The sequence below is a fragment of the Sciurus carolinensis genome, chromosome 1 (genome assembly GCF_902686445.1).
Source record: "Sciurus carolinensis chromosome 1, mSciCar1.2, whole genome shotgun sequence".
NCBI lineage: Eukaryota > Metazoa > Chordata > Mammalia > Rodentia > Sciuridae > Sciurus > Sciurus carolinensis.
The window spans coordinates 128,655,897-128,682,330 of record NC_062213.1 but is presented as its reverse complement, the minus strand read 5'-3'; the positions used below and the strand labels follow the sequence as shown (position 1 = coordinate 128,682,330).

At 43.8% G+C, this 26,434-nt stretch overlaps 1 protein-coding gene across 1 annotated transcript in view; it reads right to left on the bottom strand.

The window, feature by feature from the left end:
• Positions 1 to 26,434, bottom strand: part of Abca4 (ATP binding cassette subfamily A member 4) — a 127,254-nt gene that overhangs the window by 55,811 nt on the left and 45,009 nt on the right. Inside the window, 6 exon segments of the mRNA XM_047556864.1 lie at positions 2,611 to 2,815; positions 4,646 to 4,867; positions 8,571 to 8,793; positions 10,669 to 10,845; positions 11,186 to 11,391; positions 25,166 to 25,363. Coding sequence (XP_047412820.1) covers positions 2,611 to 2,815; positions 4,646 to 4,867; positions 8,571 to 8,793; positions 10,669 to 10,845; positions 11,186 to 11,391; positions 25,166 to 25,363 — 1,231 coding nt within the window.

Below are 26,434 nucleotides of genomic sequence, written 5' to 3'. Positions count from 1 at the left end.
AACACTGTCCTTGTTTTTTAAATAGTTGTCATGGGGCATGACTTTCCCCCACTGGACTATAAATTCCTCAGGGCAGGCCTGGGTCTATCTTTTCCACCCCTTAATTCTCAGAACCTGGCCCTACTGGGCCTCATACAAAGATGCTGCTTAGTAAGTAGCTGTTGACCAAATGAAAACTTCAGCTTGGCTAAAACCAAGCCCTTGAATTATGCACAATTTCAAGTTCAATCCAACTAATTTTCACTTGTTAAATCTCCTTCCAATGGCACAGGAGATACAAGAAACAGACTGAGCAAGTTCAAGGGCCTTGCTCAGGTCACTACCATGGGTTGAACTCTGTCCTTCTCCAAAAAGACAAACTGGGGTCATTGGTATTATATGTAATATATTTGGTCTTAGTCCCTAATTCCTGTGCAGGGTTTAGGGCTCCTAAAACTCTTGACATTTCCTGAGTGATAGGAGTGTCCTTTGTTATTCATGGAGCTCCTTTTTCCTTGCACCTGAGTTATTACTAAGGAGGTGACTCAGGGTGGGGCAGGATGGAAACTGGTCATCAGAAAGACCAAATTTGTGAAGATAGGAACTTTTAGCCCCAATTTCAACTTGTGGGGAGAAAGAGCACTGGAGAGTTGGTTATAAGAACCCTTGATCAGTACTTGGAGAGCAAATAGGTTGGCAAACACATTTTGATGCCAAGAGGGTATTGAGCCCAGAGAAGTCATGGAAATCCCACCACCACTGCTGTGGCCCTATGCATCCCTGCTATTGGCTCTTCTTGAGTTGAATTCTCTATAAAGTTGTCATTGAAATTAGAACACTGTGGCAAAGGGTGGGTAGCCTGGCGTTGCCTTTGCAGCTGATGCCTGGAAGGAGGAAACTCTTGTGAACTGAGCCTGTGGCATCTATGCTAATTTGGGATACTGTTAGAATTGGGTTGAATGGTTGGTGTCAGAGAATTGGTTGGTGTCTGAAAAAAAAAACACACACATTTTGTTTCAGAGCAGTGTTGAAAAGAAAGACACCAAATTCCAACCCCAGTTATCTCAGAAAGTGACCTCATTTGGAAAGAGGGTTATTACAGATGTGTTCAGTTAAATTGGATGAGGTCACACTGGAGTAGGGTGGGCCCCCATCTAATATGACTGGTATCCTTATAAGAAGATGGCCAAGTAAAGACAGACACCATATGAAGATGAAGGATTGGAGTATCTCTGAACAAGGAAAGCCAGAGTACTGAAAAACCTGCAGAAACTGGTTTGAGGCAAGGAAAGATTCTTCACTTATAGGTTGGTCGTGCTGTGCTTTGATTTTGGACTGGTAGCCTTCAGATAGGTGTGATACCAATTTCTATTGTCAAAGTCAACCATTTTTCATACTTTAGTATGGCAGTCCAGGAAACTAATACACTCCCGCAGCTGGCATCCAAACCCGGGCCTCTGGACTCAGTCTATCCATCTTTCTCCCATTCAAGGTTGCTGCCTACTTATTTCTGCCAACAAAGGCTACTTTGAGATAATCTGAGAGTCGTGAGCTTGTCCCTCCCCAGGGACTAGAACCCACCTCACCCTCCCCTGCCTGCTCTTGGTCATAGCATCAAAATCAGACCCTGCTACCATAACACAAAGAAGCTATTCCCAGGTTATAGGAAATGCTAATTTGAAGGAAAATCTGATTTAATACAAAACTGTGTAAATGGCCAATTTTGTTTTAGGAGCTGATTTTTTTCATGCTACCGATTAATTATATATTTATTCTGTGTCTACCAAGTATCAGGCACTATTCTGGGCACAGGCCCTGTCACAGTGAACAGAACAGATCATGTGCTTAAGTTCTCCTAAGTGTATAGAGTCAATAAATATCCCATAAGGATACCATGTCAGGTGGTGATGAATGTTTCCAAAAATAAAGTAGGATATGGGAAGTGGAGCACTGAAGGAATGTTGTTTATATAGTGATAGACATCTTCAGTTTGGAAAGATCCCTGTGATGTGGAGACATCTGAACAGACCTGAACAAAATGAGGACATGAGCCTTCAGGTATGAGTGAGAGAAACATGCTCCTGGCAGTGAGAACAGCAGGTGAAAAGGCCCTGCAGAATAAGTGTACTTATTGTAGGACCATTGGGGGGGGGGTGATGCAACTGGAGCAGAGAAACATGAGGGAGAAGGAAAGGACAGGTGATGAGAAGGAGAACTAGAGTCAGATAATAAGCATGGGGTAGGCCAGAGTTGGGACACTGGGTTTTACTCTGAAATGAGAGAAAAGCCACTGGAGGGATTTGAACAGAAAGGGCTGACACCATTTGACTCAGATTCAGAAAAGTTTTATCTGAATACAGTGTAGAGAATATGATGGTAGGAGTTTATGGTGGCAGGAGGAGGTTGGGACTGGGACACTGGTGACAAAGGAGAGGTTCTGAATCTATTCTAAAGTAGAGCCAACAGAATTTGCTGGTGTATCTTTGGCTTCTATTTTTAAATTTCAAATGGTGGTTCTGAGAGTCCAAATTCAAAGACCTTAGAAGACATAAAATTTAAACTAGATGGATGGGGGAGAGCTGGGCATCTGACGAACACAATCACCTTTACTCTAGGGAGGGAGAGGCTTACCTGGAAACACCTGGTCAAGGTACCAGGCCAGCAAGCCATATATAGCAGCATCAAGGAGCATCATCTCCATGGACAGCAGGAAACTGTACTCATCTCCTTCCATGGGACTGTTCCCAATGTTGTTCCACTGCAGCCCCAGGCCTTGCTCTTCAAAGCGAACCAGATACTCAGTGCCAAACCCAAATGCCACAGGAGACAGCAGGCTCTGCAAGGGGGTGAACAGTACCGAGAAGACAAGCAGAGGGTCTTTTACCCAACCCACTGGCTCCCAGATGCCCACAAGCAGGGAGGAGGACCAAAAGAGAGCTCACACTGTGTCCAGATGTAAAACCAGTCAGGGAGGGGTTACAGTGGTTTTCCCATAGATGAGAATTCTGGGAATGCCTTTCAGGACTCAGAGACCCCTGCCCAATACCCACTGAACCACTGCTCATCTGTTCAGTGGAACATAATCTTGTTGTAGTGTAATGGGGAAGACAAAGAAATGCCCCATGGCCCAGCACACCACAGAACCAACAGTTCTCATGTTCTCCTTCCCTATCTGTTCCCCTTTCCTCCTGTTTTAGAGGAGCACACAGTTCTGGGAAGAACAAAGATGCTAACTTGAGCCAAGTTGTGAGAATCCCACTGGAAGGGCCCTCAAAGCCATCAGTTTCCTAGGACAAAGAATGGTCTCGTGACCTCCTGAGGCCTATCAGAGAGGTCAGAAAAGCCCCAGAATACATGAACCATTCCCATCTCCTAAGAATTTTCTTAGGTTCTCTGCCCATTGAACAAGTCAGCTGAATAGGTAAAGTGTAGAAGAAAATATGAAGAGGAAGTTCCCCAGTCAAGTTCCCACTGGTGGTCCCATGGGAAATGGGACATGGCAAAATGTGTACAGAGGGATTTGCTATCCCCATTTCCTCTGCTCAGAGGTCTCCCTGTAGTTTAGAGGACCCTGGATAGAGTTCAGAGTGTCTCTCTGCAAAAAGAAGATTCTCTAGCTTTATGTCTACATAAACCACTTAAAAAAAATCTCAGCCCAGTTCTTATCCACGCGGTTTTCAGATCTACAACTTCCTGATGGAGCCACACTCCCAAGAAGCTGGCTGTGGCCTCAGAAATACTCACTATCTGCTGCTTACCAAAGCAAAGCAGCTCAGCTTTGCCCACAGGCTGACACAGGGTTTCTACCACTACCCATTGTGATCATTTTAGACAATTGGGAGCTATAAAAAACAGCAATTAACTTCTTATTAACATAAGAAATAAAAGGCAGATGTCCTGGCAGCTCTGGAGCCAAAGGAATTTGAGTTGTGAGAACAAGTTCTGCTAAAGAGAGGCAGACAGTAAGTCTTCTCTTGACAGACAGCAAAGAGACAGGGAGATTCTGGAGGTCGAGGAAATCCACACCCTCCAGCACCAGGCTGATTAGCCTGGGCTAATGAGAAGGTGGAAATGACCCATTTAAAAACAATTAGAGAAAAAAACAGTGTTAGTTTGGGAATCCTGAACTAAGAGGTCTCTCAGGCAATCAAAAGTCAATTTCGGGAGTCCTCTCCAGGCCAGAGAACCTGACTCTGTGGGTTCATTTCTGCAACCTTTTTGCATGCACTAGGGAGCATGTCAAAGACACCTGTAGAACCGCTTTAATCCAAGTCCTCTGGGAGACGGAAAAGTCCTCTTTAGACAATGAAAATACCTTTCTGGAGGGACAGTAAAATGTTAGCTCCCTCCCTTCTGATTCTTCTCAAACAGTAAGAAAAGGAAGGTGAGTGAAATGGTCACCTGGCTCTCCTCTCACCAGTAAATAAAGGAGACCATGGGCTGAACTGAATTTTTAGGGACTTTCTAGGGCAGATTAATCAAGCAGATTTGGAGAAGGAAAAATGGTGAAATTACTGGCACTCTTTTCTCTGCCCTTTGAGCTTTACATTATCTTTTTAATCTTATGTCCTTGGGAACCAAAAGACAAAATAGACTTCCTCAGAGGCTGGGCTGCTGCAGACCCTCCAGAGGAAATGCAGGCCAGGGGTGAGCCCCAGGCCCTCACCACAGCCTTCTTCAGCTCAGCGGTCATTCGGTCCTGCCAGGCGAAGCAGAGGATATGCGGCAAGTAGAGGGTGAAGTAGATGACACCGCTGCAGGCTGCTGCCAGGCTGGCCTTGGAGAAGAAGGTGCTGAGCAGGAAGCACTGCATGATCGTGGCAGTGGAGAAGGTCAACAGGAACAGGAAGACGATGAACGGATCGCTGTAATGTAGGATTCTTCCATGCTGAAACCAAAGAGGCCTCAGGTCAGTAATTCCCACCCATGCCCAGGGACGCTGGCCCGTTCAGGGGTGACATGTGTGCAGCGAAGCCAAGGCCTCTGGAGCCTCTGCACTAGTGGGGTCTCTCCCCAGCGCCTGTTATTAGTGCCTACATTTCTACAACTCACGCCCAATACGCCAAGTACATTTAATCTCACACATGGCATTTCCCCTAGGAGGGGTGACACATTAGGCTGCCTCTCAGTCATGGGCAATGTTACAAAAAATTAACTGGGAGATCATTGGGCTAAGCTGGCTCCAGTGTTTTGGATTCCTACATGAGCTCACCAAACCCAACTCCAAGCAAGAATCACTTAATCAGAAACTGTCAAGTAACTTCTCTTTAGGGACTTTAACCAATCGAATATTTTTTTTCTTTGTCTTGCTTCCCCACCTCTTTAGTGGAGCCCTGAATCACTCATGAATCACTGTTTGCTCAAGTAAACTCTTAAAAATTTTAATGTGCTTAAGTTTATCATTTAGCAGCAATTATTATAGGTGATGTAAGTAAATCCCTGGTGCAAAGGGATAATGTGGAGAAATGTGCCTACAGCGAAGGAAAAAGACCTGGGGCAGGGTAATTGCAGCTCCAACAGCACCTGGAGGTACTAAGTAGATGAGGGCAGAGGGGGAAGAGGCAGACCACTCAAAACAAGCTTTCATATTTTCCAGGGGCCTGGCCTGCTGACTGGCCTGGTCACTTATACTTGTATTCTGAGGTTTGCCTCACATGTGAAATATCAGTGATGAATCTAGATCACTTGGAAGTGGATGGGCCCTCCCCACCCATGAATATTGCCCAAATACTTTTCATAGAACTTGCTTGCAATGTCCAGTATCTTTCACTTTGATTACATAGAAAATAGGACCAAACTAGCAACTTGCACTAAGTGAGTAACTCTCCAGTCACAGTATAAGATAAACTGAGATGTTTAAATGTATTAGGCTTTCTTCACTGTTCTTTACTATAGATGACCTATGAGGAGTTTAACCCTTTGGATATATCTCCACAAATAGATTATCCTGTGCTTTCCTCAGGAATACGAAGATGCATAAATTAATTCTGATCTATTTGTGGTGTTTCCCAGAAACCCTAGGTTCTTCTCAGTAGACAAGAGAGACCAATTAGCAGTATCTGTCGTGAGCATGGAAAAGTTGAATGGAATAGGTGTGCCTCTAACCTTCTGTGGCCACCATTTCTCCTTCCTGTCCTCAAGCCTATTCGACCATAGAGGAACAGATTGAAAAAAAGTGGTGTGTGTGGCAAAGGGAAGTGGAAGAAAGTCATGCTTAATTAGAACAAATGTCTGAGGAAATCTAAATAAAAATCAAAATTAGGACTCAATGTTCCTGATTTAATGTGTCAAAAGTACTCCATATCACCCTAGAAAGTTCCATGCCCTTTCTTTTATCACATGCATAAGCAAGTCCATGGCTGACATGTGGCTTTTGACTGCAAGAACTTTAGGATAGTTGTTTCTTTTCTTAGAATGAAATCAATTTCTTGTCCCAGCTCAAGGCAAAATCCTACCAATGCCCAGCTTGTGTAATTTCTCACTGACCTTTGCCAGAGATGCCATTTGGCCAACCCTACTGTTTCACTGGCTTTAACTTTTACCAATGACAACTGTTTTTTGTTGTTCCTAGTAGCTTGCATAACAATGGAACCTTCCCATTGTCCTTGCTTCCAGCTTCTTTTCCTGAGTAGTTAGTTGAGTTGGGGAGGAAGGGACAAGGGAAGATGGAAAGTCATTCAAAAGAAAACCCTACTTTGGTGTAGAAAGCTCACTTCCTGTCTTCACTGGAATAATATTCTGGTTCCCACAAGGAGAAATCTCTTTGTGCTAGAAACTCTTTGTAACCATTCTTTACCTCACGTCCTAAAAGCTTTGAAGTCCAAATGACCCATTCTTAGGAAGGCAGATCTCAATTTCAGTTATCAGCAACAAGTCAGGCAAAAACCTCACAGCTGTTCAGTCAGATGTTTACACATTGATTCCTTTAGTTCTGAGGACACAAATTATCTTGGTACTGGGGAAGGAGCAGACCAGGGATGGGATAGAACAAGTTGCTGACAAGTTGCTCCCCTTATCTCTATAGAGCTCTGTTCCCATTTGCAAATTTAAAGCCACATCCAGGTGGGGTCAGGTTGTTTGAGCTGAATGACTTCTATCCACCTTAGCAGTGATTTTCAGACTCTAGTGCAGGATTTGGCTAAGGCCACAGCTCACTGGGTTACAATGCAACACTAAAAAACAAAATGCCTCAGATTTAGGGCATCTTATCATAAAGAGAATGGGCAGGATTTGGTTTAAATGGATATATGTTGGTTGGACAGGATATATGATGGAACATTCTTGGATCAGGGAGGTATCAGGTGTGGTCCAGTATGGGATGAGAGACAGTCAACAAGTCTGTGGGTCACTACACTATCGCCTAGTGCAGAGGAGCACATAATATGAGATGGTGAAGAGGTTGAACCAGCTGGATGAGCTTGCAAATCTAAAACACAAATATCACATCAAATTCCACCTCCCAAAATAGCAGACTGTCTAAATTTATGTCCATATCATTCAACAAATACAAAGAACCTCTACTGTGGAGGAGCTAGAAATGAAGGCTAGCAGTGTATCGTGATGATGTTTTATTTTCAAATCTAGATTATAAGGGAGTTGCAAATTTGCAGAGGATGGACCTATGCACTCTTTTTTTTTTTTTTTTTTGGTACAGGGGATTGAACCCAGGGGTGCTTAACCACTGAACTACATCCCCAACCCTTTAAAAAATATATATATATTTTTTTATTTAGAGACAGGGTCTTGCTCAGTTGCTTAGGGCCTTACTAAGTTGCTGAGTCGCAATCCTCCTGCCTCAGCCTCTGAGCTGCTGGGATTACAGGAATACACCACTGCGCCTGGCTGGACCTATACACTCTTGTCTGTGGCTATAAAAACTCCTTATCACTGAGGAAGGATAGATTCAAAATTCCATCTTTTATTTTATTTTTAAAAATTTTTTTAATTGTAGATGGAGACAATACCTTTATTTTATTTATTTATTTTTTATGTGGTGCTGAGGATCAAACCCAGTGCCTCACAATTGCCAGGCAAATGGTCTACCACTGAGCCTCAACTCCAGGTCCCAAATTCCATCCTTTAAAACAGGGAAGTTTTGAAGATTTTGCAGGCAACAGATTTTTTTCCTTTTGTGAACTCATGAATGGTGTGACCTTGATGACGATTAATAAACAGCCAGGTCTCTTCCCCCAATACCACTGAAAGGGCACTTCACATTCCAGCTGTAGCCAGTTGTTGGAATGATAATCCCAGAAAATAGTTCCTTATATCTGTGTGTGCAAAGAGAAGACCTCTTCGAACACACAGTTGCCCTGTGCTGGGTTCTCTTAATAGTAGCCTCTCCAGAGAGGCATGGAATGGGGCTGGAAAACCTGTGTAGACAGGGGCAGGAAGATGTCTTGATACATTGACTCCTTGAGGAGGGCTTTGTCTCTCTGAGTATCCTCTACCTTGACTGAAAGGGCTGGGAAGCTGGATGTCATGTTGCCCTTGGTAACCAGATGACTAATAGGCACAAGTTCATTAACAAGGGGAAAGGTGTAAGGAACATTATTGTTTACAAATTTCTAGGCCTTTTCCATTTGGCTTACCATAATGAATACTGTCAGGAGAAAGATGCTCATTGACATGATGGAGAAGCTGTCCAGGAACCAGGTACACCAAATCACTGCATTGGAGACACCCTGGTTTTTCAAGGTCTCCTTCAGCCTCAACTCCTTTTCCAGAACAATGCCCTTTACTGTCATGGAGACAGAGTAGATCCATGCCAGCACCATGAAGATAGGGAAACATCGGTTCAGGATGATCATAAAACTAAAGGAAGAGGAGAGACACAGAATAATAGAGCGTCCTGTACCTGATGGAGATAAATACTTGTTGAAAGAATAGAGGAAAAAGAAAGAAGAAAAAAAAATCTCCACTAGGCATTCAGTGGGCTGTGTCCTTTAATACATTCCACATTTGCCCTGAAGCATTACTTTTTCTTTACAGCAAGACAGTGGCTTTCTGGTTAGCCTAGATAAATGATCTTCAAGTAAAATGTGTAAGTAAATCACATTATATATATATCACATAATATAGATCTAGATCTTCCCTGTAAGGTCTCATGGGAAAGAACTTGATGATCAGGACTCTGATTGGAAGAGACGGGTACGTGATAACTGGCATTGAAGCCCAAGAGGGTGAAGCACAAACAAGTGGAACTGATTGATAGAGGCGAGAAGGACAAATGGACTCCCCAGGGAAGTCAGTCAGCCCAGCACTGTCTGCCTGGAAGGTTATATCCTAGCTATGCAGGAAGAGGCACAAAATAACCAATCGGTGTAGCCTTTTCAGAAAGCAGTTGATCAATGAATAAATCAGCGATCTAACAACCACTGATTCCACCAGCCATGCACAGGTAGAGTAGATCCTTGGATGTATATTCCAGCAAGCAGGATAAATTTGCTATATGGGAATTATTTTTCTCTGTGTGTAACATAGTAGAAAAGCCCTTGGGATTATTATCTATCGAAAACTTTGGGTGTTGCCACAAGAAGGGCCTGATTCCAGGGTGGAAGGGTTTCACTCAAAATGGCCCTAGAGAGAGAATCATGCATTCATAAAGCATGAACTTCCAGAATTGACCACCAGAGGACTCTCCCACACTGAATGACCCCAAACCCTATTGTCACCCTACAACCACCTATTTCCCTGCCAGCCACTCCCTTTCTGATCCTAAAAGTGAACCTGGGCTTTTGCTCTTGGCTCTACTTCCCATCTCTGCCTTTTGTCCAAACCCACACTAACTGCAGAACAGCCACTGTTATCTCATTAGTTTTCCATGGAGCTGAGGCTGGAGAACTGATTGGTCTAGAGTGTTGAGAGAGGGTTTCCTGTGTTCCATACTTGGCTTTGTTTTATAGTCTCTCCAACTGGCAATTTGACTCTTCCTTTCTTCAGGCTGTGCATGTTTCTCTCCTTCCTGAACCCCACAGACACACACATCCACTATGGTAAACTTCCCAATCTCCCCCGACTCCTTGGAGTTGAATTAATAAACCAACTATAGTTCTGTACTGTTGTCCTGGAAATGTTTCTGACCCCATCTGCCATGGTCGATGCATCCTTCCATCTCCTCTCTGACTTTGTCTTGTTCTCTACTACCCTCCAAATCTATGTTCAGCAAAACAGACCTGGTGGTTGAGGTGGTCAGGGGAGGAGACGGGACCCCATCCAAAGCATTCCTCCACCTTTTCATTAAGCATACATCATGGGAATGTTAATTAGGGAAAGAGCAGCATTATTTGGAGGCTCCTAGGAACCAGACCTACTTGCCATGCAGAGTCCAAATCTGCTGATTTGGCAATCATTGGGCAAACACTGACCAGACCCTTCTACATACCAAACATACTAGGTAGTGGGAAATTTAAATTGCCTTCATGTCCCCTCCCTCAACTCACGTCCATTGCTTTAACTTTCACCTTGCCTTTTACACTTCAACACCAGCTCTTTCCCCTCTCCCTGCCACTTCACTTTCTCCTTTGCCCTTACCTGGATCTGGGGGCAAGCTCAGTCACAGCTCCATTCTTTTCAGTCTGATCCCAGTCTCCAGGGTTCTATCTAGAGACACTGAAGCCTTGGAAGCACCCACCCCTCCCTAGACCCCTCTAGCTTGTCAGGGAGGAGGATGGATGGCCTGGAACTCACGAGTCATCCACGAAGCAGGGGTAAGGCATCTGCTGGAGATAGACCCCCACTGGAACTTCCACCTGGGCCTGACTCCTGGTGATCCCCTGCTCAACCATGTCCTGCAGATAGGCAAAGCCTCCCCAGATGTACCGGAAATCTTCCACTGGATCTGCCCTGGGACCAGAATCCCAGTACCTAAGAAGACCCAGGAGAGAGGAACAAAGGATGTGATTGGGAATTGGCAGCTCACCCACTCCACATGCTCAAGTAACTCAGGACTCACTCTCTGAAAATCTTTCTCCTAAATATTCCCAAACTATTCAGTTCTGCTTTCTAGGTCACAGTCTAAATCTCAAAGATGACTGTGAACCACAACGAGACTCTGTAATCACTTTCATTCAAGGACTCTACTTTGAGTCATACAAAAAGATCTTATTTCCTCTTATGTAACTTAATGTTATTGATTTGTAGACCGAGTCCAGTCTCAATCCCACTGACTTTGGACAAACCCACTGAACCCTGCCTGAAACGTCACCTGTCTTTGATCTTATTGGTTTTCTCCACCACATCTATGTCCATCCGAATCTTGTACTTCACGTGGGGTGGCAGGGAGCTGGTCCAGGGATACATGTCAGGGAATACCACACCAGCCCAGAACCTGTTTTCCTCCAGCAGAGAGAGGGCTCTTTGGGTGAGCTGAATTTCATCATCGTAGCTTTCAAATTTATCCAGGACTAGGCACTGCAGATAATCACAAGAGCCAAGAGATTTGAGGAGCATCAGCTGAAGATACTCAAAGACAGATGGTAAACTGCTGCCCAGGAGATGGGTCAAATGCAAAGAGACCTATAAACCTAACATTTGCTCAACTCTGAGTCTGGTGTTAATTTTTCAGTATATGTAGATGCGGAGGTTCCAGAGGGGCCTGCAAATGCTGACTTGCTCTTATCCCTGACGAGTTAGTGAGGGCTGCACCGTCCAGCTGTCCAAAAATGCAAGTCCTCAGAATAACAAAAGTATGACTCTCACTCCCCAGGATAGGGAGGCAAGGAGGTGGGGTCATGGTGCACACAGGCTGCTCAGAAGATCAGAAAAGTCTGACGATAAAAGAGTTTTAAAGAGAGAGAGAAGCATTCCAAGCATTGAACCTTCCCAACTCTCTCCAAACACACAGGATAGACAACTGAGGGATGAATATGGAGGAAGAAAGGAAAGAATAGTCAAAACAATTTCACCAGAGAAATCATTTTCAATTACAGTTTGATGACAAGAAATGCTGACTGACGAGTTTCCCTCATATGTTTCTTTTCTCCTCCTGCAAGAGAAAAAAAAATGTACCCACCAAAGAGCAAAACTAAGAATTTCTTTGAGTTTGAATATGAGAGTTTGCCCACTTGTACGGACTTGTTAAAGAATTTTTATTGTACTGGCACCTGTTTGTTTCCTAACCATTTGTTCCTATAATACTCTTGGGGTGCTAGTGTCCATATTTCTTTCTTAGAACTCACAAGAGGTCAGATGACCTTGTCCTGATAAATTTCCTACTGAGAGTATGCCATGTGCCAGAGCCTGCTTCGCTCCAGGGAGACAAGGTGATAAATTTCTTCCTGAAAGAAACTCAGACCTAATGGGGAGAGGGGCTAAGTCTATGGGAGGAGTCAGGGAAGACTACCTGGAGGAAGAAACTCCTGAATGGGAGGAGGATGAGCAGGAATTAGTCAAAGATAGGAAAACTGAGGGTGAGGGAGGGGGAACAACTGGGATGTCTAGCCACCCGCAAGAATAGAGCAGTGGTTCCCATCTTCAGCTGTGCTTTAGACTACTGGGGAGCTTTAAAAAGGCACCTCCACCCAAACAATTCAATCAGGATCTCAAGAAGCAGACCCAGGGCATCAGCATTTTGTAAAAAGCTCCCCAGGTGGTTGCAAGGCATAGAGAAGAGCACAGGGTGAGCGGAGGTGAGTGGTGGAGACCAGATCATTTGCTCTGTGATCAACCAACTGAGGGTTTTCTTGAGACACAGGGCTTTCAGTGCTCTGGGAGAGCTCTCGGCAAACCATAAAGAGTCACTATAGGGTTTTAAGGAGAAGTATGATAAATGGGATCTGATTCTGTTCTCAAGATCACTGAAGGAGCAAGGAGGGAAGCAATAGGGTAATTTGGAAGGTTATTCACACAATGCCGGCTTTAAGATACAAATGAATTCCACAAAGAGCCCAGGGGTGAGCTGGAATCCTCATTGGATTGGGGAGGAAATTAAAGCCTAGAAAGAGAAAGGCATGAGGACCTGCAGAAAATGCAGAGCCTGGGTTCCCTCCTCACTTTCCACCTCTGGCTGAGTTCCTCCTGGGGCATTGGGAGCTGCAGGTAGACCCCGGTTCATAGGCCCCGGGCCATGCAACTCTAGCCCTTCCACAGGTGTCCTGTAGAGGGAACAGAGCAGCCATCATTGCTTATCCTTAGTCCACGACAGGTAGGCTCCAAGAGGCTAACTTCCCTCAAGGTGGTAGAATAGGTATCAATCTCCAATTCGTTGGTTCCACAAATGTTAAATGAAGAAAGGAAAGAAACAGTCAGATTTTTGTGGGTACCAGGGATTGAACCCAGGGGTGGTGCTTAACCACTGAGCCAAATCCCCAGCCCTTTTTTATATTTTATTTAGAGACAGGGCCTCACTAAGTTGCTGAGGCTGGCTTTGAACTTGCGATCCTCCTGCCTCAGCCTCCCCTGTTGCTGGGATTACAGTGTGCACCACCACGCCTAGCTCAGAAGCCTCTGATTTCTGAGGGGCTGTCTTGGAACATGCAGGTGTTGCAAACCCACCCTCCTTGGGTCTTGGATAATGATCTGTCCTGCCCCAGGCTCTACAACCTGAGTAGATCCCAGGTAAAGTTCTCAGTATTCTAGATAAAAAGAAAGAAGACAAAGGAAACTGGTTTCCAGCTGACACAGGCAGGAACACAGGTAAGGGAGAACATCTAGGGGTCAAGGCTTAATTGAAAAGGAAATAATTTTAAAAAGAGATGGAATTGGTATTTTCTTAAGAAATACCACACATCATGGAGCTAAAGGAAATGCAGGATTTTCATCAGCCATTCTCTTGAAAACAGGCATTTCTTGCCCAGCCTAATACTAGCCAGTCCTTAAATGAGATGAAAGACTTAAGTGCATTGTACACCTAAGGTTTTCAATAAATGTTCATTTCTCCAGGACATAAATAATGTAATGTTTATAGTTTTCTTAGGGGGAAGGGGATTTAATACATAGACTCTCACCATAGCTACAGACTCAAGGCCTGCCCCAGGGTCATTTGACAGTACTTAAGCCCAATAGCAGGGCTGTGGGTAGATGGGAATGGCCACTTGGGCAAGAAGGCTTTAGAATTAAACTGCTAGAACACATTAACAAAATACACATTTAAGTTTGCTTTAGGGAGATCACGACTTTCTACAAAGATGAGTAATAACACAGTCTCATTTTATCTGTTTGTCAAGTTTAAAACTGCAAATATCATTAGTGAAATAAGACAGACACAGAAAGACAAACACCATATTTGCTTGCTCACTTGTGGAAACTGATGATGTCAACCTTATAGAAGAACAGAGTGGAACAGTGGACACTAGAGACTGGAAGGGAAGGGGAAGGGGAGGGAAGAAGTTCAATGAGGGACAACAACCCAAACAGTGGGAATCACTTCTGGCTCTTCTTTAGCGCCGCAGGGTAACTAACTATTGGTTAAAACCATCTAAATATATTTCAATATGACTAGAACAAAAGAGTATGGAATTCCAAGTACATAAAAATAATTAATGGTTGAAGAGATGGAAATGCTTATTCCTCTTATTTGATTGTTCCCCATTGTACACATGTACAATTAAATATATACAAATATTATATTTCAATAAAAAGAATGGCATATATACAGTCTTGGCAATCTGAGTCAATTGGAAATTGAATTTCTAAAATGAAAAACAAAATTACATTGGGAGATGAAAGTTCTTTATGCACTTCGTGGTGTCACACACAAACACACACACATAGAATATTCTACCAATTCACATAGCATCACAAGGCATTTGAACAGTGTGAGAGGATGGTGGTCTGAAATCCTTGCTTTACTGGAAAAACAAAACAAAACAAAACAAACAAACAAACAAATACCTGGGACTATAGGAGCCAAGGCCCTGCCAAAGGTCAGCATAGGTGAGGGGCAGAATCTGTGTCTACGTCCTCAGTGCTAAACTTGCAGTGTGGTACTGTTACCCCTTCTTCCTTCTTTTTTTTGGTATTAGGACTCAAATCCAGGGATACTTTACCACCAAGCTACATCCTTAGATCCTTTTATTTTTAATTTTGAAACAGGGGTCTCACTAACTTGCTGAGCCTAGCCTTGAACTTGAGATCCTCCTGCCTCAACCTCCTGGGTTGCTGGGATTACAGATGTGTGCCACCACACCCAGTCCCCAAGTTCCTTTAAGAGTCAGCCATAGTCCAGCCATATAGTTGGGGCAAACATTCCTGAACAAGATCTCTTGTCCTAGTGTACCTTCTTGCACTGTATGGCATAATTTTCTGTAATGATAAAATTGTTTTGTATCTTCCCTGTCCAATATGGTAGCTAGTTACCACATGTGTTCATTGGGTACTTGAAATGTGATTAGTGCATCAGAAGTACTAAGTTCTTAATTTAAATTTAAATAGCCACATGGGGCTGCTGGTTGCTGTATGGTTATCATAGCTCTAGAGATAGAAAGTTCTTTAAGGTCAGGGTCCTGTCTTGTTAATTATGTTTTCTGGGATGGTTGTTCTCATGATAGGGACTTAATAAGCATTTACTGAATTGAATTGGTTTAAATTTAGAAGTCCTGAATGCTACAAGGGGTGTAGCTATACTATTGTTTTGAACAATATTCTGCGTACCCCAGAATCACACGACTAAACTAACAGAAATTCAGTTTTTGCTTTGATACTAATGAGAGTATCACTCTTAAAACACAAAGAAGGCAATATAAACACATGCATTTAAAATAAAGTGACGTTCAGCACTATCTAACCTGTTATTTTTGAGCTTTCGAGGGTGAAGGGGAAATCAACACTGGAATAAGTGTCTGATGTTTTCAGTGACTTTCTTGACTCCGGTGATGACATGGGCTCTACTTTGGCTGACTGATCAGGCAGCTGATTCACAGTCAGATCCTGATGTGTTCCCCTAGATGTGTGCCCTGACACTCTCTGAACACAAACAACTTAAGAAATTTCTCAAATACTCATTTCCACCCTGAAACATCTGACCCATTTCCATCTTCCTCATCTTGAAAAGTGTCAGAGCATGGTGCTTCCTGACTGAGTGGCCTCTGCCTCCCTTGTTGTAAATCTGAGATGTGCCTGACCTCAGAGGTTTCTTTTAAGGACCACATGAGACAGTGTTTGTGAAGGGTTTAGCAAGTACCATGCTATAAGAAAAAAAGGCCACAGTGGGCTGGTGTGGTAGAGTGTTTGCCCAATATGAGGGAATCCCTGGATCCCCGATACCACAGCAGCGGGTGAGGGGGGTGGTAAACAGGAAAAGGAAAGTAAATGGTGGCTGAAGTCGTGCTTGGCACTGGGCATGGTCCAAGGACTTCACTCAGTTTAACCCATTCACCTTTCCAACCTTCTGAGGTCAGCAGCCATGATCACTCCAAGTTCACTTATGAGGTACAATGAGGTAAGCTTCCTCTGGATAGAGTCTGCTTTTAACCACTACAGTATACTGAACTGTCTCATGAGTAATCAGGACTTAATAAAACCATTTTTCTGGTTGTTTTTGTAAAATATCTTGAACATCAACAGTGTCAAGTGACGTTTAAGCCCCTGCCAGGTTACTTTTCCTTCATGACAGCTGTTCATCAGGGGAGGAAGGCAGTCGTTTTCTTTAAATAATCTGTCTGGGAACATAAACCATCCTAAGCTGTTCCGCACATAGCACTTCATCTGGTCAAAACAATATTATGGACAGAAGTCAAAGCCCAATTTCTACCTGGGAATGGAGTGGAGGGGTGCTGGGTCCCATCCTGCTGGTGTTCATTGGCTGCTCATTGGCCACTTGGTGAAATTCAGGCAAGTTTGTGCAGAGGAAGGTGTTACAAATCAAATCCTGATTGTCCTCCTCACCAAATCTTGAGGTCAAGGCAGAGTGATTGTGTGCTGTACACGAGTCAGAGGTCCCCAGGTCTTCCTCTGAGGCATGACTCATGGTGGAGCCTTGCATTCCCATGGGGAGGCCACCTGCCTCATAGCAAGGGACCTCATCCCTCAAGGATACTTGCACTGATCCTCAGTTAAAGTCTTGGCTAACGGCATGTATGTTAGTGAAGTATGTGCATGAGCGTGTTAGGGAGGCAGGGCTGAATGATTCAACCCTTAGCAGAGAGCTTCCATTTCGATACATTTGGTCTCGTCTGACTGGCTAGTCAGTTACAACACAGTGGGTTCTAATGAGACTGAGGTCATGGAGTCTATTCATAGAACCTATCTGGTTCTATGCAGAGAAAAACCGTGCTATCACGCATGTGAGGGAAAAATACAGATAGACAAAACTGGATAGTATAAGGGCTTGATATAAAACCAGCACCACTATTGGGAAAAGAATTCAAAGAGCCTCTTCTGTGAATAAAAAGTCAGTATCTTGTGGCCTCAGAGGCAGGGTCTAAGCAAATGTTACAGCCAGAGTTCAGAATCTCAATAAGAACCATTATAATGACCTCTGACAGCCAAGAAGGCAGCAATCAAGCATGAAAAGGGTTTCCTGGTCCCCTTCAGTTCCCAACCGCTGTAGCCAAAGCCAGGTGGCAGGGCCACCACCCTTTGAAGTCTACACAAGTCCACGGTCCCTTCTTGGTTGTTTTGCCGGCACTCACCAGGAAACAGAGTTCACCCTGGCGGAAGGAAGAGGTTCGAACTCTCTGCAGCACAGGCAGCTGTGTTCACAACCTCTAGAGAATGCAGTCATTTGTTGATACAGCTAAATCAAACACGCCTTGGAGGAGAAGCCCCGGGAGCAGCAGGCTTCCTTCTTCAACTGTGACCTCTCTGTCTTGAATTCAAACACATTAAGTAACAGATCCATGAAATTGCCTATTAGGTGGGGAACAAAGTCCAGTGGAGGCAAAGAAAGGCTAAAACGTTTCTTTTTGTTTGAACTTGATAATCAAAGGGGGCTGACACCCGTGCTGACGCTGTAGCATAAGCAGTCATATTTTGACTACTACACCCCAGACACATCGGGGGTGAGGACTTCCGAGATAAAGGAGGCACTGGACCCTTCGAGAAGTTCACTCTGCTCCTCATATCTTTCACTTTTAAGCTCAGGAGGAGAGAACAAAGCAGCTGACGAATGCCATTGAAGGCCTCAAGTGGTCCTGCTGGTGTTAATGTAGACACCTGGGGTTCCTTTTGGAAAATGCCAGTGAATGTGGGCAAACATCCCAGAATTAATTTCCTGGCAGATCTAAACTGTAACACTCAAGATTTATTTCTCACTACATGGAAAAAGCCACTGAATGAAAGAGTTTTGGTTGTTTGGGTTGGTTGGTGAGTTAGAGGCCAAAGGCACTGCAATAAATTCTATCATGCATTTTGGGCACCGTGAGCAGACATCTGAAACATTTACCCCCAGAGAGCGAGGAAATGCACCAGGACTGGAAAACAAAGGGACAGGAAATGCACAGGTGATTTAAAAAAGTCTGTTTCCAAAATAAATAAATTAAATACAATAATGAAACAAATGAAAAGGCCAAGCTGGAGTACAAGGTCTCACAATGGGCAAAGCCACCAGGTCATGCTTGTGTCTAGCTGGGTCCAAAGGATGACAGCATCTCAGGACTGACAACTGCAGGGCACATTAGCTCTCAAAATTTCTAGTTCAATTATTCTAACAACTCTGGAGGTGGGTGGGTGAGACTATACTGGAAATATTTGACAATGAAGAGGACTGGGCACTGACCAATCTTACCACATTCTGGTCACAAATATTCAGTTCCACCATACTAGTGGCACTATTGAAGCTGCAGCTCTGGTTATCATCCTTTTTTTAAGAAAATGGAACAGCAATGTTATCCTCAGTCAACTGGCAAATTCAATCTTTAAGGTCCAGCACAAGGGTTATTTTCAGTTTTAGTCTGGCATTTATGAATGTCTACTTTAGGTCAAGGCAGCTCCACTCAGGTAAGCTGGGAAGTAAAAAAGAAAATCAGACAGTAGCCTGAGGAGATCAGGCTAATGGAAGTGGAGAAGCATATGAGCAAACAACATTCAGGGCTTCTGTGGAGGGAATATGGTGAGAGAAGGCCTGAAATACAGGATCTGAGTCCTGGATGTGGATGTGGGTATTGACCAGGTAATCAAGGGAAGCAAGGGAGGAAATACACACAGCTGTTCAAGATAGGAGCCTTGGGATGACCCCATAGAACATGGAAGAGTTCTGAAGAGGCTGGACTAGAAAGAACTTTATCTTCAGAGCAATGAGGAGTCAATGAGGGGTGGTAGGCCATATGTCACTGTATGCTTGGACTTTGGAAAGATCTATCTAGAGGCAATGCAAGAGCTGAACAGAAAGATTAAGAGCCTGAAGACCTGGCAACCAGCGAGGAGAGACAGTATAGGCCTCTGTTTAGAGGTCAGACATGAAGAGGAGAAGAAGGAGGGATTTCAGAGATTGCTTGGAGGAAGAACTGATAGTAGTTAGAGGGTGATGTTTTGAATTTGGATTTGTACAACATATCTCCACTCTGTCAGGTTGAATTATTGTTCTGCCAGTTCTTTGACAGAGCTCTACTAAGGTATTGCTGAATGACATGTTTGTCTTTCCCAGTAGAATGGGAGCTTCTTGGGGATCAGGGATTGACAGTATTGATTCAGATGTATCAAATTGAAGTGCACAATGGTGGAATGAACTCAAGCCTTTTCTCGTTCCTACTCGACTGGAGGTATTTTCAAGCAGAATAGACCCACTCATAGTACTCAGAGTACTCTCGTACTCTGCCTATTGTCCTGTTGATTACAAAATAATTGCCATCTTCGTTGGACTCATTATATAATTTACCCAAACAATGAGTACTGTGTCTGTATTAATGTGCCCTGCATATTACAGGGGAAAGAATGTTTTCATCAAAGTCAGACAGAACTGGTCAGAATTTTGGATCCATCAGCATCTGCTGTGGTACAGTCAGGACCTCTGAGGCTGTGTTTTTAATTCTATAAAATACAGCAATTATGTCTATCGGGCAGATAGGAGGGTTGCATGAGATGACATGTGAAAGTGCTCAACACTGTCTTACCTCACAGCAGCTTCCACGTAAGTCCCTTCCCTCCACCCATGACCCCTCCCCACCACCCTCACCTCCATCCCCCACACCCACCCGCATTTTCCTTCCTCAGCTTAGTTCTATTTCTGAGAGACTGGAGAAGCATAAAACAAGGTTGTTGTTGATGAGTTGCTTAGGATCTAGACCACTGCCCTTGAAATAATATTGCTGATGTAAGTAGACTGCTATATTCTGCCTAACTCTCCTTCACTTCTTTCTGGCTTCCCAAAGTTTATCTGGAATCAGTGAATTAACAGAAGAAAGCAGTAGGATAGATAATCCACAAATATCTGCACATCTGACTCTAAGGTGCATTACATGATCAGCAGTTTTATCTTCCTAATCCTATTTGGTTTTTGTTTGCATTAAGGCTAGCCTGGAAAATATGTTCCCTGAGAACATTCTGGTTGGGTGGTAATGGCATGTGGCCAGAAGCATACAAGGTGCAGAGGAAAAGGAGTCCAAAAATCTGGCTACTGATAATTCAACAAGATAATCACCATGTAGATAATGAAGAGTTACATACACATGTTGACAACCGAGGAAAAGCAGTTAATGAAAGCATGTTTTCTTAAGATGTAGAGAAAGGTAGTAGTTACTGGTTAAAGTACAATTTTATGCCTTGATCAGAGGTATTTTCATATTAAAATTTGGCTGAATTCAGCTTCCTGATGTGAAATTTAAGATCTCAAATTCAAATATACTATGAAATTAAAATCCACTGTGAACTCTAAGTAGCATTTTATCGGTGCCAGGCCTAACCTTTCGCTAAACAAGGAAATAAAAGGGAGTTTATATGTTTGTCTTAACTAAAGGGTAACCAGAGGAATAATTTATCATTTTTTCTAATTGCACTTTTCTCCAGAAGCAAAATATATGTGAAAGTCACATAAATTATGAATGTAGATGCATATACATATGAATTTAAAACATTTACCTACAGATTCCCTTCCTTCCTTCCCTTCTTTTTTTCATTATTTTTCTCTGCAAAGAGCGGGGACCACAAAAAGACGAACATGGGACACATGAAGTTGCACAGGCCCCTAACGGGGAGGTGGTCTGAGGATGGGAAGAATTCCAGACTCAGAAACCCAGAATGGGGCCCGCAGCCATCCTCCTTCCCCTACAGGAATGGTTGGACAGCCCTGACTCCAGACCAACTCACTAAGGCTAATATGGAGAGTAGCTCTACAGTCCCTGGTTAATGCTTATGTAAAGTTTTGAATCTGAGAAAAAAAAAAAAGCACATTCCCCACTTGGTCCATGGTTCAGGGGTAGACATCCATGTGGTTCATAGCAAGGGCTGCCATGAGTGAATGTCCCACGATTATCCTGCGCATTCTCATGTCCTCCCCAGAGCCACCATGAAGGAGGGCACTGCCACCCCGTCAGACAGATGAGGAACCCAAGTGGGGCATTTCCTCACATGCTTGGCTAATAAATGGCATGGACATGTAAGCACCTGGTGCCCTACTCTCATTTTGTCCTCAACAACCAACTTACAAGTTTCCTTGTGTTATTACTGGGATTTTTGCAGAGAAAAAAGTTGAACATCAGAGGAAGAAAGTGACTTTCTTTGAGTGATACAGCCAATGAGAAGCAGAGATCCTGGGTATTTGTCCTCACAGGACAGGTAAGAGGGTCCCACAAAGTCTCCAAATACGCAGGCAGATTCAGGGGAACCAGACTCCCTCCAGTTACTGGACTCCATGGGATGTTCAGTAACTAGGGCCTCACCTTAAGAACGAAGGAAGGGATTTTAACCCTTCCAGCCACTGAAAAGTATCTATTAAATCACTGTCACTTTCTATAATGACAAAAGGCTTAAAGATTTGTGCTTGTTCTCAAAGTTTTCTATTACTGTTCAGTATCACAATCAAGTGCCACGTTGGTTGGAATTACATCATTTTCAAGAGTACATTTGCATAATTTTCCTTAAAGGATTATTTTCTCTTTTTTGGAATAGTCAGGGATGCAGGCACGGAGGCTGGCCCAGGAAGAAGTGTTCAGTTTTCTTTAGTACAAGCTGTTACTGAAAAAGAGAGCCCCAGGCCGGCCTTAATCCACCTATGCAGTGACACACTTGCTTCCCTGTCCTGGAGAGACCTTCAGAGCCACCAGTGAAGGGTTTTCATAGCTGTCTGCTTCTGAGGGATCCTCAGGGTTGGGGTGTGGGGATTGTCAAGGTTCCTCCAGACTTGCCAGAACACAGAACAAAAGCAGAGAGACCCAGGGCAAATTGCAGTGGGTTTTTCCTTCTCCACCCAAATGCCTTATCTTTTTAGTTCTTTACTGCCTCACTTTCCTATTTCCTCACCTCTGAGGCCAGAAGGATCTGAAACCACATTATCATACCTGCTGGGCTTCTGTCACCATCAAAATCCCTCTTAGGAATCCCTGGGGGAGGCCACTGACCTATGATCACGTGGCTGATACTCAGAGGCCCTGGGGACATCCTGCTGGCAGGATGTGATTAGTAGTTTTGTGCTCTCTAGAGGAACCCCATTGGTGGAAGGGGCTGATTTAGATGAGGTCTGTCCGATTGTACTTTGTTTAAAAGTTAATATTTATTAAGTATGTATTATATGACAGGCTTTGCCTCAATTAGCTCTTTTAATTCTCGAAACAAACCTGCTAGGTAAATACTATTAATATCCCCATTTTATAAAGACGGAACCTGAGGCAAAAATAGTAGAGATTTGAGCCCAGGCCATCTCAGAGTCTGGAGACTGAATTCTTAACTATTTAAGTAATTAATATTTATTAAGTGTCTGTCGGATGCCTGGTGCTACATTAAGCACAAGCTACCTGCTTTTAAAAATAAAGCAGTCCTTCAAGAAAATAAGACCTTTATATTAAGATACAAATAGTCAAGTCAAAAAAGGATAAGTATTCATTATAGGATCTCATGAAAACATTGTGAGAACCACTCTACTCCATGCCTTGAGAATAAAGGAGTGGAGCCTCCGCTCAACCCTGCCTGGATCATAGCAGTTGGTGGATGGTGGTGGGCCTGGCCAGGGATATGGGCTTAACAGGAACCTTAAGAGGAACCTTGAGGGGAAGGTGATGTCAATTGAGTAATTACACCCAGGAACGCCAAGACCCCACAGATCTAATAGCTGTGTAAATATACAGATTAGCAGGCCTCTTCCCAGGGCATTCTGAGTCAGTCAGTCTAGACTGGTGCCCAGGAGTGTGTTTTATGGAAAGCACGCAAGGTCATTCTTGTTTTCAGACAACTTGAGAATGGCTTTATAATTATCGGAACTCTGATGCTGCTACCGTCACTCTTGACACCTTCTGAGAAGTCACCTAAGGAGTGTGTGCTGTCACTTCCAGGGTTCTGGAGAGGGAGGGTCATATCCAAGGGGAAATCCTAGTGGCTGCAGGGCAGCAGGGAGTCCTCAAGAGCACCCAGGAAAGCACAGCCATCTTCACTAGATAGTCATCCTCAGGACCCACATCTGAGATAGGAGGGTTGGTTCCTGAGATTCTCGGTTCATTTCCTTCCCTATGACTTAGAACATCTACCTTCTAATGTTTTCAATGACACCAGGTCCCACAGCTCATTGGTGGCAAGATCAGCCCTTAGATGGAGATATTCCCTGGAAATATGGGGCTGAGGATTTGAAAATGACGAAGATATTCTTCCCGATGGTCAATAACTCCAGTCTCACTGTTCATCCAGAGACAGACCCACTGACAACTAACTCTAACTGAACTTGAACAGGGGTCTGAAAGGTGTGAAGAGGAGTAACCAACTAAGCCTATGTCAAAGCAGAAGGGACATTTGAGGACCGAGTCTCAAAGAATGAATAAGTAGATGGAGAAAGGGAAAGAAGTCACTTAAGGTTTTATTATTTGCAGCAGTTTTTCTACCTCATGTTTCTTCTTTTGGGGAAACACCTTTCCCCAGTTCATGGTAATCCTGCTCATAGTAATGCTCCCCATGTTGGGCATATGATCCAGACCTTCCAGTCAGAGTATATACCTCTGAGGGACACAGGGATAGATACGGGAACCTGGCCAGGAGGGGAGTTCTTTGGGTTCTGTTTGTGCTGTGGGAAAGTCATTCCCTCTTTCTGTGGAATTTTTGGTGTAAGGATGACCACTGAGGGCTGCCAGAAGCTGAGCCACCTCCAATGGAGAGGGGCTGGCCAAGTGCTTTGGAGATTGCATCATTAAGATTTTAAATGAGGGAGTGATGCAGGCAGATGTGTGTTTGGAATGTAACTCTGGTGTCAGTGTGAAGAAATGTCTGAGCCAGCAGAGACTGGACTCTGGAGTCCAGGGCAGGCACAGGCTAGTGCAGAGATGACAAGGCTTCTAATCCTCAGAGGTCCCAGAAAACAAGAGACAGAATTGAGAGATATCTAGGAGGTGGAGGAGACAAAGCTCGGCCAACCCTGAAGTCAGGCACAATCAGATTTGGATTCTGCTCCACACTCCTAACAGCTTTGGGATCTTATTTGACATCCTTAGGCTTCAACTTCTGCATCTGTAATAACGGTAGTGATAACGGTAGGCACTTTCATGGAGTCTTGAGGATTGCCAGAAGCTAGTATAGGCAAAAGCACGGAACACAGTGTTTGGCGCCAAGTAATACTCAAGAAAAATCAGCTCTCTCAGGTGGAGAGGAAGAAGAAAGAAAATTAAGGATGATTCTAAAGTCCCTAGCTTGAAAATTTGAGCAAATGCTTGATGACACTAATCAGGACAGGAAATGCAGGATAGTTTTGAGAGGGAGGGAGATGAGTTTGTTTCTTGAACTTGTTGAGTCTGCTATGCTTGTAGAATGTAGGGGAAGAAGCTTCCAGTAAGCCACTGGCCTCGGGACTTCAGGTTCAGTGGACCCTGGCCAATAGATGGTCAGTGAAGCAATGGTAGACAGGAGAGGACAGGACAGATACAGGCCATAAGGGAGAAAGAGCCAGTCAGGGAGTCATGGAGCACTTAGGGAGGAGGAGATGTGAACAGGAAACCTTTTTAAGTGTGGTTAAGGTGTTAGAGGTTAGCCTCTGTTGGCTGTGGGAATTCTTGTTTCTTCATTAAGGAAAATTAAAGGTTAAACCCAAGACCACTTGACTGGCTAAGGGATCTCTGGTCCCACCCATGGGGCTGTCTTCAAGGGACCCAGTGAGGCCCTCAGGTGGCCTGGTTCACCTTACCTCTAGGTATTGATTAACCAGGTGTAGGGAACGGTCAGTGATATTAAATATATCCCTCCAGTCAAAGTTGATCATGCCAGCAGCCCGATTTTCTGGAGGACCATTATAGAGGAAGTTCAGCAAGACCTCAGCAGTAATACCTTCTTCACCAACATGTCTATTCAGAAAGTTCTTTACGGTTGGGTGCTCCAGGGTGTCCTTGGGAAGAAGAAATACAGTCATAGAAATCAGAAATTTTGTAGGATCTTTGGTTTTGTTCTTAGATCATTTCTAAATTTTAATGATTTGGGATAGGGTCTGTAAAGTTCCTTGAAAAGCTAGTGGGTTTTCTTAATTACAAGGTACACCTATTTCTATTCCATTTTCCCCAAACACACAGGTCCCTATAATAGAGAGATGATGCATGCATGTGGGATGCAGGAGGGGTAGGAGGTGGGAATGTAAAATGATATAGAGGAAGATTACCTTTTTAATTTTAATTTTTAAAATTATTTATTTATCTTGCTAGTGATTGAACCCAGGTTTGCTGTACCACTGAGCTACATCCCCAACCCTTTTTTGTTTATGAACCAGAGTCCCTCTAAGTCACTGAGGCTGGCCTCAAACTTGTGATCCTCCTGCCTAAGCCTCCAGGGTTGCTGGAATAAGAGGTGTGTACCCTACTGCACCTGGTTCTCCTTTTTAATTTTTTATGGTTTTATTTATTTATTTATTAATTGGTTCTCATTTCATTTTTTCTGCTAGAACTCCATTTTCTTTTCTTTCTTTTTCGTTTTGGTTGCTATTGTTTGTTTTTGAAACAGGGTCTAACTATGTTGCCTTGAACTCCTAGACTTAAGTGATCCTTCTGCCTTAGCTTTTCAGTAGCTGGGACTACAGGTGTGCCACCATGCCCAGCTAAAGAACTCTTGTCTCTTGGCTTTGCAAAGCTGCAAATGGGATTAGACAAACACACTCAACCATTTTTTGCAATAACAGAGCTGGTCCCTTAGACAGATGCCTCTTCGAACCTGAGGCCTTCAAGTGAATTCATAAAAGCAAGAAACTCAGGAACCCATTGGGCTTGTAGTAACTTTCAATTTCCGCCAGAACTCAAGAAACACACTCCCTATCGAAAGTCAATGTATCCTTTTGGCAATAGCTTCTGGACTAACGCTTTGGGCCCTGCTTATTGTATGTTTGATCTGACTCCACTAGTGATTAACTCTTTCTTTTGAGAAGGAAACAGATGTAACATCTCTGGCTCTGTCCCTCCTCCCCCTTCCCAAT